At 43.6% G+C, this 18,759-nt stretch overlaps 1 protein-coding gene across 6 annotated transcripts in view; it reads right to left on the bottom strand.

The window, feature by feature from the left end:
• The window catches only part of RFX3 (regulatory factor X3), a 1,045,627-nt gene that overhangs the window by 215,040 nt on the left and 811,828 nt on the right, over positions 1-18,759 (bottom strand). For all 6 annotated transcript variants that reach the window (XM_069625736.1, XM_069625732.1, XM_069625731.1 and 3 more), the window contains one exon: positions 952-1,073. In XM_069625736.1, the coding sequence (XP_069481837.1) occupies positions 952-1,073 (122 nt within the window). The remainder of the gene's footprint in view (positions 1-951; positions 1,074-18,759) is intronic.

Genomic DNA, 18,759 nt, shown 5'->3' with positions numbered 1-18,759 from the left:
ATTCCTCACACTCCGAACTCTGGTGCGTGATTCCCAGACACCACAAACAGACTCTGTGAGGGTCCGTCAACGACATTTTCTTCCCGCAGTCTCGGCACTTTTTGAAACCGGACCGAGGGGTCGTCGGGTCGGAGGAGGATGCCATCGATATCGAGGTAAATAGTAGTTATTATATACGTTTATCTTGACGAGAACTGAGCAACGGTGTTCCGAGGCACAACGAAGCGCGGAAAAACGGAACTGAGCAACGGACGCTGCGCGCGGCCTTTATAGGCAGGATGACGTCGACGTCGGCACGGAGGCCGTCGAGGGTCATCGACTCGGCGATCATCGACGCGCAGCGCCCTCTGGCGAAAAAATTTTCCGAGGCCAGCAAAGCTGAAGGATTTATATCTAAGATAAGGAATACGTCGGAGGACACAATCCCTTCGAAAATAATGTATGGAAAAGAAGAGACAAAGCAACCCAGTTCAAGAGTCACAGGGTTCAGATGTCATATGTAAAAGGCTCGGCCTACATGCCACAGTGTAATCCTGAAGCAAGTCTTCAATTGGATACAATTCTTCCAAGTCTCAAAATTTGTCACAGGTATACCAAGAAAACGAGAACCATTTGTCTGGGCAACTGGTGCAAGCACAAACTGAACCAGATGTTGCTAAAATGTGATCATAAACCAGGGGGGCCAACAGGGTGATATAAGCCTTTTATAAGCACATTGTGGCCGCTTTTTGTGCATTTTAAGTTTTCTTATACAGAGTTCCCAATCCACCCAGGAAGCACTCTACATCCAAGTAAATACGATTACACATCATATGCAATTGGCAACATAACGGTTGTCTGGAGGGAATATATAAGTGCTAGGTCCTAGAGCTAAAGCATTGACAAATACACATTCTTTTGCATTTGTGGGATTGTATGTGCCCAATTAATACATTGCAAGGCATCACATACCTAAAAACTGCTGATGATGTTGACTTTGGGCAATAACAGTCTGCTCAACAGATGTGCCTGTCTGCTGGCCACTTCCCGTGTAACCATCTGCAACCCCTTCCACTTTCTGCATAGGTTTATACCTGGAAAGCATTCAAGAAAGTCAACACGCAATTTAAACTATTGGAGCAATATCATTTTCAGTCAACTGTGTTTTGAAAATGTAGAAATACAGCATTTCACTTGATCACTCGTCTAGTTATAAGTTAAAATATATCTGTAAACAAAAATAAAACCGCATATGTACTAATTTCTGAGGTATTTCCTGTTTGAAAAGTATATATCTTGCCTCATGTATATGTATCTATTCTGCTACTCAACCTGGTTTCTATAAATTCAATTTAAATGGTGTATTCCCGTAAAAAAACAATCACTTACCCGCCTCGCGCCTAGGCGCGGACGACGTAATCTTTTTAAAAGGAGCCTGTAAACAGCAACAGGGCTTGCAGTTTCTATTAGGCAAAGCGAGATTTCGTCTACGATTGCCCTCTAGCATTTAGGCCACAATTGGGAGGGCAACAGAGCGAGCGTGGCCTGTGTGCTGGCGCTAAGTCGATGCTAATGTCTAGTCTTGCCTTATGATACTTGTGAGGTGAATCTTTACTCCCAGGTCTAACACGGTTTTTGAAAAAGTTCCAAAGGAGGGCGGGGGGGGGTGTACGAGCATCCAGTTTCGCTACTCTCACGCGCAACGTAATAACAATTAAAGTAGCATTTACCATTTTAACAGTTTCATACATGTATAGCCCTAAAAAGTCAGACATTCGTTAAGATTTTAAAAACGACATGCTGGAGTACATTTTGATTAACTGGTTGTGTGTATCGACTAAAAGGAAAACGTCAATCATTTGCCACAAACGAATTTCATTTTTAATTTAGAAAACAGACCCATCATATTAAATACACACAATTGTGATTATTTAAATAGATCAATTTATCAGTACACATAATGACATTAAGAATATGTGTCCATGGCAAAAAAAGACATCACAAACAATGGCGAATGTAAAGGCCCATTTATACCAGAAATAGAATTATCCACTCTGTACAAAATACGTCACTTTAACGCCACATTAAACTGTGGAAACATGACCTCAAAAGCAGCGTAAAACTGAAATGTGCAACCACTATTAAAAAGGGAGTTGCTAGAAGACGCCTGCATAGAAAAGGGCAAAAACATTGGCAGGAACCACCCACATCCAACCAAGTGAAAACACACATCACATATGCAAGAAAGCAAGAACATGAACATGAAAGAGACACAGAAAGAGACTGAGGCGGAACATGCATATGAGGAAAATGGCATGCTTCAGTATTCTTTTTATGGTCATTAGGCAAGGTGGGTATGGAAACGATACGGGCATTTCCAGCGACGACAGAATAAGGAGCATAACCTGCAGCTACCGAAAGCACAATGTCCCTACAGAGTGAGATACAATTAGCCAACTTGTCACTGGCAATTTTGGGGCAAGATATAGTGTAGTAGTGTGAGACCCCTCTTGCACCCTTATTCAACTTAACTGGTGATAGGCTGGAAGAGAGGGGATTGAGAAAAAAAGAGAAAAGCAAATTATCGCCATTACTTGAGGAAGACAGTGCGCCATACTGAAATGTCCATCTACACCGCACAGACATCAAACAACTGCACTGAGTTTTAGAAGCCCTGAAGAAAACCAACTGGTCAGAAACAATTAGTGGCCGATACCTGTTCCGACACTGAACACTAGCCTACATCACTATCGAAAAGGTATCCTAATTGTAGCACATCGGGGATTTTATAAATACGTTTTTGAATCTATTCACATTATTCATACACATTTATTGAACAAAAATGGGTGTGGAACATGCCTCTCTGTCCCTGCTCCAAGAGGTATTTACTCTACCTAAAACAAAACTAATGGGTCAGTCATTTGTCAAGCTGTCCAAAGCAAACCTTCCTGTGTCCAAAGTACTATTCTGACCCTCACATTCTAAAAATCAACTATAAGGTGCAAAGGGAAATGTCTTTGGCCTTGGAAGGTGTACAAATGTTCAAAAAAGGAAAATGCTTTAACTCCAACATAAAGGTTCCAGGAGGATAACATTCACATTTCCAGAGGCTGGTTCCCTTCCCCTGGATATCTCTTCAGCTTTATACTGGTTCCTTAAGTTCCTTTAGATCAAATATAATTAACATACAAAGTAGCTTGGCTGACAGTCTGATTCTTGATAGACTGCCTCGTGTACTCTCCTGCCAGGTTTCTTATTACTCCATGATATCTCTCAATCACACTCTTTGGTTGCTTCCTGATGTATCCCTATCAAGATTTTTCTCATGCAGTGTATTTTATAGCTTGACCAATTTGTTCTTACCTGGTATACTCCCCTGCTGGGATTCTCTCAGATGCAAACCCTTCTTTTCATCATATCCAAACACTTATGATATGCAATGCCTGATATACTCTCCTGCCAGGGCTTTTCTCATATGCATACTTCTGCACCTTGGGTCTGCCTGGTATACTCTCCTGCCAGGGCTTTTCCTAAATGCAAAGACTTTTTTCATACACAAAACACTTGAATTGCCAGGTATACTCTCCTGCCAGGGCTTTTCTTGTATGCATATTGCACACACTTCCAAACTTGACAGTTTGTTATATTTAATCTGCTCTGTTTCATCAAGAAATATGGCACTTTTCGTTCCTTCCCATTCTCTTCATTTACTTCAGTTCGCTCTCAGCCCCATTGCCGAAATGCCCTGGTGTTCCCTCTTCGATCGGGTGGTCTCACTGGTTTGCTGTAACGGGAATGGCATCTCCCGCGGTGACTCTAAACGTATAATGGAGACTAGAGGGTATAACACTGACATCTCTAAACAATCCCTCTTTACAAATACTCAAACAAGACTCTAAAGTGTTTAGGTGGTCATATGTCGTTCTCAGTTTTCTCTCTGTTGGCTAACTTCTAATTCCTCTTTTGTGAGGTAGACATACTTTTATCACAAATATTGACGAAATGTACACATATAGTGCATTCAATTTGGAAATGACACCCTTGTTTTATAAAATTAATAAATATTTGTATAATGCAATTCATCTATTTGGCATTATTCCAAATATTGTGGACTGGTAATGAGTAATGTACATCCAAGTTTTTCTTAGCTTTTTCTATAAACACCATTGTTTTGCTATGACAAACTCTACAGTCCTTACTGTTGCATTTCTTCTTGTGTCACATAAATTCACACTTCTTTCCTACTCTTTCTTCTACCCAACATGTTTCATTCCTCTCTTAGGTTCTCTAAAAACACTTTTATCAGGATATTATTCAGGGGCACACTACTAGTTTTTCCACATCTCTTCTTTTTCAATTTAAAACAACAATTAATTCATCTGAATGTTCTATCATTCTTTCATGGGCCGTCTTTTATTTTGTGCAAATATACATCAGCTAGATGTTCTGTACTTCTATTTTGCAGTTTTTACAACTTCTTTTGTGCAGTTTTACCAACTGGTGTTCCCTGAAACTACATATTGACACGGTTTAAGTGAACCGCTTTTAAAGGTATCTCTCCCGTTTAATTGCTTTGGCTGTTAGTTTGGGTGGATATCCCCTGTCGTGCAGTTTGCTTCTAGTTTGCAGTCATTCCGATTCGTGCTATACCTCTTAAGTCTGAGGAATTGGCCTACTGGTAGATTGTCCTGTACATGCCGGCAGTGGAAACTGGTGTAGTGTAGTAAGGCATTTTTGTCTGCTGATTTTTTTTAATGGTTTTACGAATAGACTCTTTTTCTCCGTGTCGACTTTGATGGTAGGATCAATGTAATGTATTTTGTTCCTGTCCAGTGTATACATGAATTTAAGATGTCAGGCTTGTTTATTTATCCACTGAAAAAAGGCAGCTGCCGCAGCTTAATTCTCCGTCCACAGGATAAACACGTCATCTATATAGTGTCGCCACAGGCAAAGCTGTTCTTTAAATGGGTTTGTTTCTGCATATATCATGTTTTCTTCAAAATACTCCATGTATAGATTAGCAAAATTTGGGGCTAGAGTAGCTCCCATCGTGGTACCTTGGATTTGTTTGTAGTAGTTGCCATTGAAATGAAAGCAGTTTTCTGTCAGTGCAATTTCGGCGCACCATAAGATGAAAGATGTAGAGTTTCTGGTATCTGTTGTCTCTTGTTGTAGTCGTTCTTCTAGCATCTGTAATGAAGCTCCCTCTAGGCTGCTTGTATACAGGGCTACAACATCTGGAAACATTAGTATTTCATTGTTATGATCAAATGTTATCCCTTCTATTTCTTTAATCATCTGTGTCCTTGATGTACGAGGTCATTTTCTTAACTAGGCGTTGTAAGACTGTGTCTGCGAATTTTGACAAAGTTTCTAGAACTGAATCTAGGCCCGAGACTATGAGTCGTCTAGGTGGTTTCGTCAGAGTTTTGTGTATTTTTGGGAGAGTATAAAATTGGGGCATTCTTGGTTTGTCCATTACCAAGAATTCTGCTTCTTTTTTAAAGATCCAAGTTCTTTCTCGAGCTTTTGCTACTTTCTGACTAATCAGCTTTTCTAAGTTTCCAGTGGGATTTCCTTCTAATTTTGTATAGCTCTTGTTACCTTGCATTGTCTATTCCATTCTTGAATGTAGTCCGTTCTATCTTGGACAACTATCGCTCCTCCCTTGTCTGCTCTTTGATTAACTATGTTATTGTTCTGTAAAAGGGATTGGAGCGTGGCTTTTTCGACATTGCTGGTATTCTGGAACCCCTTAGCTTGTCTGTTTTCCATTTCTAGTTTCTCTAGATCTACCAGAACTCGATTTTCAAATACTCTTGCTTCGGCGCTTCGAGTTTGCACAGGAGGTATACATCTTGATTTGTTCCGGAGGCCACTATTCTTCTTCCTCGTTTTCTATCTCTTTGTCTTCAAAAAATTTGTTTCAAGTGGATCTTACGCATTAGGTCTGAGAATTCCTGTCTAAAGGTGAAGCAATTGTGTTTGTTGCTAGTTAAAAACCCTAATCCTTTCTCTAGTGTTAGTTCATTGTGGGTTAGATAATTTGTCGATAAATTCACCACAATGCTCTCATGGTCCGGGTGATCTTCGGCTTCATGTCCCAATCCTGTGGCTCCCGTTCTAAAAAATGTTGTTGTCTGTTGCATCTCCTGTGGTGGCTCATTGGCATCCTGCTTCCTTCCTTCGGGCTCTGCTTTGTGGTTCCTCTCCTTCCTGCGACTCTCGCTTCCCTATTCTGCACTCCATTGGGCTCCAACAGTGCGTAGGCAGTTCTTTTGTACAGCTGCACACCAAGAGGCCATCCTTCCTCATTTGGCATTCCCACGGTGTATCGATCTCAGTGGGTTAACTCCACGGACCTTGCATTCGCCCAGCAGTGCCACAGTCAGCATCGAGAGGACCCGGCCGCTCCAGCCAGCTTCATCCTTGTCAGATGGCTTTGCTGTTTAAATGTCCCACCAGCCAATATGCACTTGCAACAACTAGAGCGCACCTTACGTTCTTGGCCATCACTGATCTTCATAACTCGGTTCAGCTTTCTTGTGGCACTACTTCTATTCTTAGAAGAAGGGAAGTCAGTTTGTGATAACTTGTAGGCAGAACCTGTAAAGGTGTTCTCAGAAGTTCTGAATAGCAAGTTTGATGACTTGTATGTAGATTTTGAAAAAGTATTTTCAATAGTTTTGGAGGGCAAGTTAGGTTTAAGATCACTCTGAGGAAATGGATATCGAGTTGCCTGGGGCGTGGTCTTCACTACTCCCTGCCTCTTCCTTGTCTCAGTGGCCCGCATTTTCTCCCTTGTGGGATTTTGGACACACCAACTTTGCATAGAGGTGCGGAGTGAGGGTAACAATATGTCATTAAGGCATGAGGGACTGACTAAGCATCCTTTAAGGAGAAAGGAGGATATTTGATTTCTTCCACTGATGCTACCTGTTCTCCCTGAGAGTCACCTCCTTCCAGGTGGTCCTCCCTCAAAGCCACTGCCAGGGTCAGGATCAGGTAATAGCTGCCATCCCCTTGGCGACATAATGGGGGTCATCCCAAAGAAAGAAGTGATGACATTCATGGATTCATCACACCATGCACACACTCTGAGAAAAAAACATAAAAACATCCAAAACAGAACTAAATTACAGCCAAAGTTTACTGGGTCCAGAATCTAAGAAACCCACAAACTTGCTAATCCTTTCACCAGGCATTTCTGAGAGAAAACATTACTTTTCTGAACTACTCCGGAGCAGGATGCAAGAGAAGCGGCTGTGTGGTATTTTGCTGGTCCTTATTCTCAACATGTCAAGTTTGTTTCGCACACAAGCGTAAGAAGTACTTGCTGACCTATCAGAAGCACATTCCCAACAGTTCAATGGGTGGACCAGAATACAGAGTTTGGTGCCAATATATGGTAGATGATGACACTCAATTTTGGGCAGCCCATTCTTTTTGGCAACCCTGGCTTAGATTTCTATGCAGCCTGCATCAGCTGTAGGTCTTTCATCAGAGTAGCACTTAGAAAGTCTGGGGCCAGTACATCCAACAGTGCCTCCTTATGTCGAAATCTAGAGCCCCAACGGGACATAGAAAATTGGGACAGCCTTCTGAACAAAAGGCTAATATGCCCTGCAGATATGTTTGTATGCAACAAGGGTTGCATAGTTAGGAGATGGCTATAACAGCTTTAGCTGCTGAAGTAGCTTCACTGAATCTTAAAATGCCTCTCCTCGTGCCTGGATTCAGAGCCAAAAGACACACCTTTGTTATCAGCTGTGATGAACGATCCCATTAGTTGGGAATGTGAAAGGGCCTTACTTCATAAAAGTAGTAGTGCAATGCAAGGGTTGCTAGTCTATCATCGTCAGTTCTGTTAATGAATCCTTACAAACACAGAGCAAGGGAGCCCTCTAAAGCTGCATTCCACGGGTAATAACTGGGGCTCGGTGGAAACCGTGTGCATCGCAAGCACGTTGCCATTGTGTTAAACTGCGCATGCACAAGTATTATATTGAAGATCCTAATCCTTTCATGGACCTTTTTTAGTTAAGTGAAGTAGAGATTGCCTTTATTGTATTGACTCTTTTGTATGTGGTTGCACAGCGCAAAAATCAAGCCTGGGGTACACACCATTTTCGGACTAGAGGAGAGAAAAGATTCAGCCAGATGTTAAATAGAGAAAAGCAAAGTTTTTGCAATCCCATGCATGATTTTACCTATTGCAATTTTATGGTATAAAATTAGTGTCCATATACTTATAACAGATTTTTAAAAAAAGTTGTCAAGTTAGTAACTATGCACATTATAAAATGCTAATGCGGCATAATGGAAGGAAAGGAGTTTTAATACACAAGCCTTCGGCACACTTCACGCTAGCCTCTACCAAACTTAAACTCTTCGAAGAGTCTTACATAAAGCAAGAAAATATGTAGTAGTAGCTAAAGAAGCGAGGCCAACAGTGATGGTAACCAGTAGAAACACAAATAAACGGCTAATACCACCTATACTGAAAATACCAGGGGGGTCTATGCGTTATGCTGAGGTTGGCATATGTGGGTGGATAATATTAGTCTAAGCAAACAATGACACAGTCACATGTGAAGCAGATGCAGGAGAGTGTGAAGATCTGGGAGTATTCATTTACAAAACCAGATGCATTGGCAGTCCTTAACTCAACCAAAAGGTATCTAAAGGCACCCTCTGTAGAGTTGTCCTGAAGACAGTGATTCCACCACCCTAACAAGATGGTCTACAGAAAGGAATGGAATTATGCTAACAGATGTGATCAACCAACTTTAGAAAGTTTCTAACATCTAATGCACTAAATTTAACAAAGATATATATAAACACAATAGACAAATGGCCTCTCTTGCTTAGTTACCAAAAGCTCGCCCACCAGGCAATTTCTCATTTTCATTGTCATGAGGAAGGATTCATAAAGGGTGTCGTATGTACAATTACAAACAAACATGTGTAAACATATTGAATATTATAGTAGAATAGAACGCTTTATGAAATTTGGCCGCATGAGGAACTGTGCAATGCAACACACAAGTTCATATCTAATCTAAAAATATAATAAAAGGCCAGATGTATGTCTATACCTGTATTTTAGTCTGATGCAGTAGCTCCGCCTGTTGTCACCGTTAAAGGGAGCGGTTGCCTTAGGATATATAGTGGTCCTACTGTGCCAATGCAAACCTGCACTTTGACCCGCGTACACCGGCTCTTACACTAGTCGTGCTATAAAGACATATTTAATACAGTTGTGCTGTAGCAATGTTGTAATTGTCTCCTTAATGGTGGTAGGTGTTAGATTTAGTCTCTAAGTGTGATAGAGACATTTAGGATAAGGATTTGTAATAACGTATGGGATTTTAGTGTTAACCTACCCGGCAAACAATGCAGCGTTGTACTACGCACACAAAGTATTTGGCAGGGTCAGCTGGGATTTCTTGTTCACTGCACTGCAACGTATGAATGCATTATTTTTCCTCTGTAAAAAAAATCCTAAGGCACTGTACTTGCTACCCAAATCACAAATATTTATAGGGGGTTTAACTTTATTGGTAAGGGTCTTGGCAGGGGTGTCCTCTTTTATCCTTGCTTTTTGGTGGGTACTTGTAAACTTTGACTGTCCAGATTCTTAAGGTGGGAGATATAGCACCAGCTCAAATATTAGCATGAAACTGGCAATCTATGTGGGCAACGCCTTCGTTGTTACATCAGTCTTAAAGCCCACATTGGGAAATCGGATGGGGCAATTAGTTTGTTTTGCTCCTTCTTAATTGATCAGGCCCAGACTGTTAAATTAGGCTTTTGTGTCTCTAAACCTATTTGTGTTTCCTTTAGTGTCTCCAAAGTGATATTGTTTGCCCCCACACCTATTTGATTTTTACATTCAGCCTATGTTCTATCTTTTGGTTAGATCAGGAGTACAATAAAATTGATATGCCGATGATACCCACATGTATGTGCAGGTTTCGGGCCCTGAAGATGATTTTCGAAAGCTGGCCTCTTGTTTGAAAGAAGTAGAAGACTGGAAAATGTCCGTAATGGACTAAAAGTGAACCCATCTAAAACAGACCTCTTCATTTCAGCCCTTCACACATTTGCTCAAGCACCCATTAATTTACCTGTCTTTTATGGACTTCTTTCTTCTAATGCAAGGAACGTCATGAATTCAGGACTTGTATGGCGACCCAATTTAAGAGTCACTATTCAAGTGGGGGAGGTGGTTAAGGCGCCACCTTTCAGATTTCGACTGTTCCGTCAGATTTCCCCTTACCTCTCAAGGGAAGATTATGTGTGATTGTTGGGGCTTTAGTTAACACTGCACTTGATTATAAAAATGTGCTTTACTTAGTTATTTCAGGCACACATTGAATTCCAAGTCATCCAAAATACAACTGCGAGGCACATTTTTAAATTCCCTAAATCCTCTTCTATCTTCTGCTATTGCCAATATGGTGCACTGGGTGCCCAAGTCTATTAATCCTCTAGACCCTTGCAAACGCCCAGTGGCTATATAATTGCTTAATCCCTGAATCAGATAATAGAACAAGGGGAACAGGCGTTTCTCCATTTTCCGACATCGCATTTCAAACTCCCTCCCTCAGTATCTTGGGAAGTGTAACTCCCTGCGTTTCTTACACAGAGCCCTTAAAACCTTTCAGATTTTGAAACAATTCCTGGCCTTTCTTTATTGTCTCCCTGTGATGTCAAGGCTGCGCGGTTGCGCAATATAAATACTTCATATCAAATCACAGGAAGAAGACTGTATTGCACCAACAATAATGAATCTGGCATAATAGTTTCAGGGTCGAAAAATAAAAATGTGGAGAAAATGTAGGTTATGTATTGGAATTTAGACCACTGTAGCAGCCCAATGGTCTGTCATACAATCTGCTTTGGAGGACAACTCTGCATGAATCCAGCAAGTATTTGAAGAATTATTTTTTCAAAAGTAACTAACGGGTGGCATGTCTTACCCCTACCGCCTTTGCAGCGCCGCTCTTTACCACAATGCTTTTGCATCGTGGGTCTCCACTGTGACGCAAAAGCAATACGTGTAAGCTAGGGCTCCGTGGTTGAATTAGGAGGCAGGCAGAGAATGGGTGGGAAGTAGACAGGAAGGGTGTTGGTAATGGGGTGTGGGAGAGAGAGGTGACTATGAATGGCCTGGAAGGGAGTGGATAAGGAGGATGCCATGGCACGTAAGGAGACTCGGGTAAGTAGGTGGGTGATGTTTGGGATAGGGTCCGGGGGTGCACCCCCCTTTCGTGGAAACATGAGGTAGGAGGTGAAGAAGGACCCTCTTTCAAAGAAGCATGTCAGGATGCGACAGGGGGGCTGGCGCCGAGGGAAAGAGCTCAGAGGTAATTTGCTGCACTGGAGAGACCTGTGCAGTAAATACATGTGAAACCAATTAAGGATATGTGTACCTTTTGCAGGAGATACATGAATGTATCAATAATATTACGTTTGTTTTACCAATATTCCATTATATTTTTAGGGCACTCCCTAAATGTATGCATAGGCAGACTCTACAAAATATCAATTCCATCATTACAAGATTTATTTTGGATAGTAAGCGCCCATGGTGGAGATGCCTTAGCACTCCCTGATCCATATTTGCATAATTAAGCGGCCCTGGTGACACAGAGTCCTGTGCACTTGGGCAGGGATAGTCACATTGCAGTCCCACTGACCCTTACTGTGCCCTTTAAAGGACAGCAAGACATCCAGATCAATTGGTAAAACAGATGATGACAAACTGCCAGCAGTCCCTCTTTGTCAGAGGGAAAACCTGGACCAGATCTGAGGAAATGCTCTGCAGATTAGGAGGGCGAAATAATCAAGGGATACCCTAGTCCGGTCCCTGAGAATAGGAATAATCCTGAAGAACATGTCCCAAGCGTATAATTGGCTGACAGACCAGGCAGGTAAAATCAACATTTCCCATCTCCCTCCTCCTTTGCATAAGGTAAACCTGAAATGGACCTCCGACATGCAGATGCAAATTCAAGTGCTGGAAGACCATATGGGAAGTACCCGAGTGGCCCACAGAGAAGATTCCCACATTCCGCAGTTGGGAGTGTGACGAATCACTGGATGTGTCCCTTCTTCCATAGGGGAAAACCCTTGTATGTGGCCAGGGTGGTGCAGCCAGTCCAATAATCCCCCTGGGGGTGGAACGCAGCGGGAGGATAACATGGGGAAGGATATCCCTCATGTGACGAGGGACGACATGGAGGGGAGAATGAGCTATTCAGATACCTCTTATCAAACTCCCATACCATACACACCCCACAGGGTAATGTAGTCCTTACCTCCCCCACGTTATGCTGTAGGGTTGACTACATGAACGTCATACCATGTACTAAAATGAAGAAGAACAAGAGCTACTCATATGAACATCAAAGCAAAACTACTGGGACGAAAAAATGAAGGCGGAAGAATGATGAATACTGCGCAAGCATTAACAGAGTGGTCAATATGGACAATTGAAAACGCTTACCATTATTAAGAAGGAAGAAGGACTTGACTCGAAGTTAAGCCCTGCCTGGAGGAACAGCCGCCATATGCAGTGTGCGAGGAAGTTCCGAAAGCAAGTGGAGTGGTACACCGAAAAGGGAGTGAGAAGGAGAGAAGCCGGCCCTAAGGAGAGAGACCACTCTCCAAGCAAGGAAGCAAAGACTTCCAGTGTGCCCGGCCACAGGGAGATGCAAGGAAGCAAAGCCGCGTCCCGCAACCTCACTTACCTATACCGGTCCACAAAGGAGCGCAGGTGGACAGCGAGCGCAGACCACACCCACAGCGGACCCATGGCATCGGGAGAGACCCAGAGCCATCGCAGACCAAGAAACAAGCTACGCTGGCTATTGGGTAGACGGGTCTATGTAATATTTCCACATTTTAAAGACTGAACACAAAAAAGAGAGATTTTCTTGGCCGTTTTGTGTTGGCTTTAAAATGCCAAAATATGACATATTCCACCAACCCCTTCCCACCCTATTCCACTATTTCTTTTCTAAATTGGGGGTGTTTAGCCCCCCAAACCTACCCTTTTACCCACCCACCACCCCCTTACCAGCACAACACAACACACACACACACACACACACACATTCACTTACCCGACACTCCCACGCCTGTCAGCCCTGCGTGTACTTGTGTGCGGCAGGGGTGGGACAGTTCGATTTAGAAAGACTGCTCTGTGCAGTTAGAGCGGTCTTTCTAAATCAATCATTTTTTTAATAAAAAGGTCTTTTGACCTAAGGGTAGATGCGGGGGCCCTTAGAAGTAGTAGCAGAAGGGGACAGAACCCAAATACAGGGTCAGGGACCCTGGTGGACAAAGAAGTAGTTCAGGAAAGTTGGAAAGAGAAAGGAAGCAAGCCTGTGACCTGCACCTATATGAAGATTGCATCCAAGGCACTCATCCTCGTGGTAGCACCTGGGAGGTTAAGTGGACCAGGTCTGCCACATTCACAAGGAAGAGAAATAAGGGTCTGGGACACCCACATCCAGGAGCTGCATCCAGACAGATCTCCCAGTATCTGGCAGGTTAGTGTACCAGGTTGGTTGGGACTATAAGAGACATAGAACCAAGACCATTGAAACAAATCCAGAGAAAGACGAGTGGAGCAATAGTACTTGCACCCATACTAATCTTCACAAACACAGTGTCTGGCAGGTTAGTGCACCAGATTGACTGTGAGAATAGAAGAAGAAAGGGAAAGGGACACATACCCCCTTGAACTGTGTTATTAAGAAAGGCCAAGAAGCGGGAAGAGGAGTCAATGGAAAGACAAACAAAGCCCTTCAAAGAAAGTGGATATTTTCACCCGTCAAGAGGAAGGAAACCCTCTCTTGGCAACACCAGGAACTGACAGCATGAAGGACCAACGTTGTCTATTTTTATTTGAAAGGACAGGAAGCAGAAAAGAAACAAAGCTCCTTGAAGGAAAGTGAACAGTGCCACCCACGAAGAGGAAGGAAACTGCCTCTTGGCAAAGCCAGGAGCCGACAGCCTGCAGGACCAAGGTTGTCTATATTTCTGTAATTGTTTTGCACCTTTTGGGAACTTGTGTTTGAGATACAGTCAAACTATTGAACTGTTAAGAAGAACAACAACCCCCTACAATTTAGTCTGAGTTATTAGTGTGAGGGTTGGAGATATGGTTTTGATACGACAGTGGGCTTATTTGCTTTTGGATATTCTGCCTGACCAATTAGAACATTTTTGTTGAGACAGGAAAACCCCTCTTATTATTAGGGCATTTTTCCAACCCTTCTTAAGTTGAATAAATGTGTATAACAATCAAGATGCCACCCGTGTGTCAGTGTCTTGCTTCTGTGCCCTTACAGTACTCATGGGGAAGCAGCACCCATCTCCGATTTGGTGCCTGGAGTTGCATGGTGAAGCATGGCTCTCCTTCTACAGTGACCCAACATTCAGAGGAGACTTTCCTTCCACCACAACATAAATGAAAGCCAGTAGGAAGAAGACATTCAGGCTTCTCAACATCTGCAGCCACACCAGAGTGAGAGTCTAAAACCCCTCTCCATAGTACAAAAACTGCTGGGAAAAAGAAATGGGGTTTCAGACTCCCTACCCACACCAAAAGAATTGTGCAGAATTTCCCTTGATCTGCTAGGTATAAAGAGGAGCAACAATTAGTTCATAAGGGGAGGGGCTGTGCAAACTGAAATCAGAAAAAACGCAAGCCCCTGTATCTTTCTCATTAGATAACAAACAACGAATGGAGAATCCAAAATGGCCTAAGCACCTGATATGGCCATAGACTCAGCTCCACTCAAGCCACATGACACAAAGCACATGGCCCAATCACAGACAAGGCCAGACCCTAAACATGAAATGAGTGCAAACAATGGCCAAAACACCACCTAAGAGGAATAAATGAACAGCCTTAAAGCACCCACCCAGGCCAGTCAGTGTCAAGCCTTTCGAGAGCTCACATGAAGAGAGTATACCCTGGCAAGCACCTAACCTAGAGAACCGTGTGCAAGGGGAATTTGGTGGCAGACAAGGATGAAGAAGATACTGTTGAGTATTGGGGAGGCAGAAGCATGGTGCAGGGAAGAGGAAGAGCTTGTAGTGTTGGAGAAGGTTACTAATAGTTGTGTAGAGCATGACAGACGTCCTGACTTGTTAGAGAGGAATTGCTTGGGAACAGAGACAGAGGGATGTCATCCTTCAGAGGTTTATCATTTGGAACATATTTTGGCGGAGAAAAAACATGATTGGAAAGTGACAATAGAAGAGAGCAGTGTGATGAACGAACCGGAATTGGAGATTTGTCCTGTGGAACAGGAGGAGAGTCCAGAACAAGAAGGAGAGAGTTAGTGTGGTGAAGATGAAGGAGGAAACTTGGAGGCTAGAGAAGATTACAGCGTGAAGGAGAGGTTTTCACAGGGGGGTGTTGTTGGCAGGAAGACGAGAAGGGATCCCCATCAGGAGAGGGAAAAGGTGACTGAACTAGAGAGGGGGTTAGAGCCAGACCACCTTAGGCAGGGGGAAAATGAGAAACCACCCGCATAGGTAGAAAGGATAGGGAGGTTCCAGGGGAGCATGTTGGTCCAGGGGAAGGTACAGAGAAAGGTAGAGGAACAATATGGCACAACTACACTGGAGGGGAGGAGGATTGCCCAGGAGTGGTCAGGGTGGAAAAGTGGTCCAGGAGGAATAGCAGGAGTAACAGCACCAGACTTCTCTGCCAAACCCCAGCAGGGTGCATTAAACCTACAGATAAGCGCCAACATCCGGCATAGCCTGGTAGGAATTATTTGCCAGACTTCCAGGAGAGTGCTTCAAAGAATACCCCTGAAAGACAATGAGAAGGAAGGGCCTGACAACATTGGGCTGCCCGAGAGATATGAATCAGTGGCTGGGAGAAGTCTATACCTGAGCCAGTGGGAGGAAGACTGACAACCCCATCGGTCCTACAGCAGGAGGGGTGACAACACCAACCTTGAGGAGGGAGCCCTTTGATTTGCTCATTTTAGCTTGTGTGTGACTTGGTAAAACTCTTGAAACACTTTGCATTATGTGATAGCATCAAAGTGTTGACCCTATTAGTGGAAACATGGACCCCTCCCAACTTGAGGTAGCTGGCCTACCACGAAATATGCAAGAGCCAGTTCTACCCCAGAGGTGGCATGAGGGAGTGGAAGGGCCCCAGTCTCTGAACCCCAATTGTGCTAGAAATCCATGTGACCTTGTTACTGCTGCCTATCGCACCATGCCTTGCAGCCTAGAATTAATTGAAGTTCTCGCTGCTTTCTTACAGAACTTCCCTGAGCCAAAGCACTGACACAGGAGGCTGACTGTGAATCACCTGCAACGGCATCGACTTTTTAAAAAAGAATTGGATATTGGGATGCAACCCCTGGGCAAAAGTTATGGATTAGCCCGAGTGGGAAGGATGAGGAAGCAATCAGGGAATAAGGCCCAGGAATAAAAGACCTACGCAGCTAGAGATGAATGAAGGGTGATCAGATGAAGTCAGGAGGAGAGGTGGCGGATGAGAAACAGAACAGATGCTGGAGTGGAGTGCTGAGGATGTGTTGGAGTTTGTGGAGTAGAGTGCAGTTGAGGTACTGTGTCTGAGAGAGAGTGTTACCAGAGTGTGGAGGGATTGTTGGGAGTAAGAGTGTTGGACTGCATGATATATACAGAGAGGGGAAGGGGGGTAGGAGAGAGACAGGGTAGAGGGACAGTAAAAGGAATGATTGGTTCAGTGAGTGTGTGTCAGCGGCAGAGAGACTTAACTTCACCTGAGAAGGGTCAAGTGAAAGTATACCAAGGTATCGAAGGATCTGTACAGAGGGACATGAAAAGCCAAGGAAAAGGGAATCCAGGGATGTGAAAAAGTCCCATAACTGAGTTGAATATCCTGATACGAGAGATAGCCAAGATCTATCTGGAGATTCTGTATTGATAGAGACTTTCTGAGAAAGCAATCCCAGGAGAAGGGAGTCATTCTCCTGGAAATTAGTTGTTTAGTATTAGTCAGTGGTAGGGCCAGAGCAGCTTAGCTTTGCTTTTGACGGAGGACAGACTTTTGCTTTGGACTTCACCACTGATGACAAACAGCCTAGTTAGTTCTGTTAGGTAGTGATTATTTCTGAATAAAAGTTACCTGAGAATGGCAACTTCTAGTCTGTCTCCTCCTTCTCACCCACCTCAAGGCCTACATGGTGTTTGCCAGAGCCAGTCCTATCTCAGTGATGGGGTGAGGGAAGTGAGTCTCTGTCCACCCTCCCTCCCCCCATCTCATTCCTGATGTACAACATGCTTGGAAGTGTTTACTTTCATCCATTTCAGAACTACCAAGCACAGAAATACTTGCGGCGCATGACAAAACATTCAACCCACTCACAATGTGGCGGCGAACATAGATCTGGTGCAACATTGATCGATGCGGACCGCCAATTACACCGGACACTCAATTACACCAGACTTAGAACTCTAAAACGGACATTTCCTTTACCAGGAAGCCATTGCGAAACACCGGCAGACCAGTGTTTGAAAGGGGGTGGGGTTTAAAAGACACTATCACCTCACATCTGTGTAACCTGGCGTCTGGTGGAAAGCAGGTTATATACTCGTCTGGGGAACCAGGTGAGCATGAGACCCAATAAAAGGGGTGAAGGAGGATAAAAAGGCATGAGCAAAACAGAAGAGTGTTAGTTGTTTAGGTCAGGGGGCGAGGAGGCGGACCAAGAGACCAAGCAGTGGAAGGACTGTGGAGCAAAGCATGCAGGAGACTAGCAGAGAGTGTCGAAGGGGAAGCATTCGTTGGTGAAAGTGGTACTTGGGTGCAAGTGCGTTATGGTGAGTAAGGTGAGCTAGACTAAGTGGGAAAGTAGGTAAGTGAGACTGAGTGAGAAAAGTGATTGGGTGAGTGAACAGAGGGTGAGTGTGAAAGAAGGCGGGTCAAAGCATAGTGCAGTGAGGAGAGTAGGGGGAGTGGAGAGGAGTGGGAGTGCAGAGTAGTAGAGTATGAGAGAGTAGAGAGAGTAGAGAGAGTAGCGATTGGTGGAGAGGAATAGTAGGGGAGAGTAGTGTATAGTAGGGAGAGGGTAGGAGTAAGGAGTAGATGTGAGACAAAATAACATTGGAGGGACATACGAGAAAGTGGGGGAGAGTAGAAGGAAGGGAATGAAAGAAAGAACATCAGGGTGAGGAATACAAGAGTGTGAGAGGGACAAGTGCAAGTGAGACATGGGCAGTTGGAAGGCACTATTTCCTGTTTCGAAGACCATTATAGTTCTTGGAGTAGACCAGGCTAGGATCCACCTAGAAGACCCAGGAGGGAGTCGGATAGATAAGGCTGCCGCCTTCAGACGCTCATCACTAGCCAGTAAGATTTTAGATAGTAGGTGTTACCGATCTCTAGTGACCAGCTTGGGGATTATGGAAGTCAGGGCTCGGGTGGAGGAAGCCTATGGGAAGACGAGAAAGGTTGGGATGTCCCTTAGGTGGAGACCCTTTAAACAGATAATAAAAACACTCAACCATTCTTTGAGAGCTGTTGTATTCTTTTGGACATTTGTAACACTGTCAAATTTAATCTTCCAGTGTTGGTAATTAACATTTGCTGACTGCAACATCAATATTTAGTAGAAATATAAATGTCTATACATTATTTGTAATTGTTTAAGGCATGTTTGAACGTGTCACAGAAGCAAAAAAAGACATAAAATAAGCAGTGTCATATAGCAATTCTGTAGGTTTGCTAATAAAATTGACAGT

This window comes from Ambystoma mexicanum, chromosome 6p (assembly GCF_040938575.1).
Source record: "Ambystoma mexicanum isolate Mex_15411 chromosome 6p, UKY_AmexF1_1, whole genome shotgun sequence".
Lineage (NCBI taxonomy): Eukaryota > Metazoa > Chordata > Amphibia > Caudata > Ambystomatidae > Ambystoma > Ambystoma mexicanum.
This window is presented reverse-complemented; position numbering and strand designations above follow the sequence as displayed.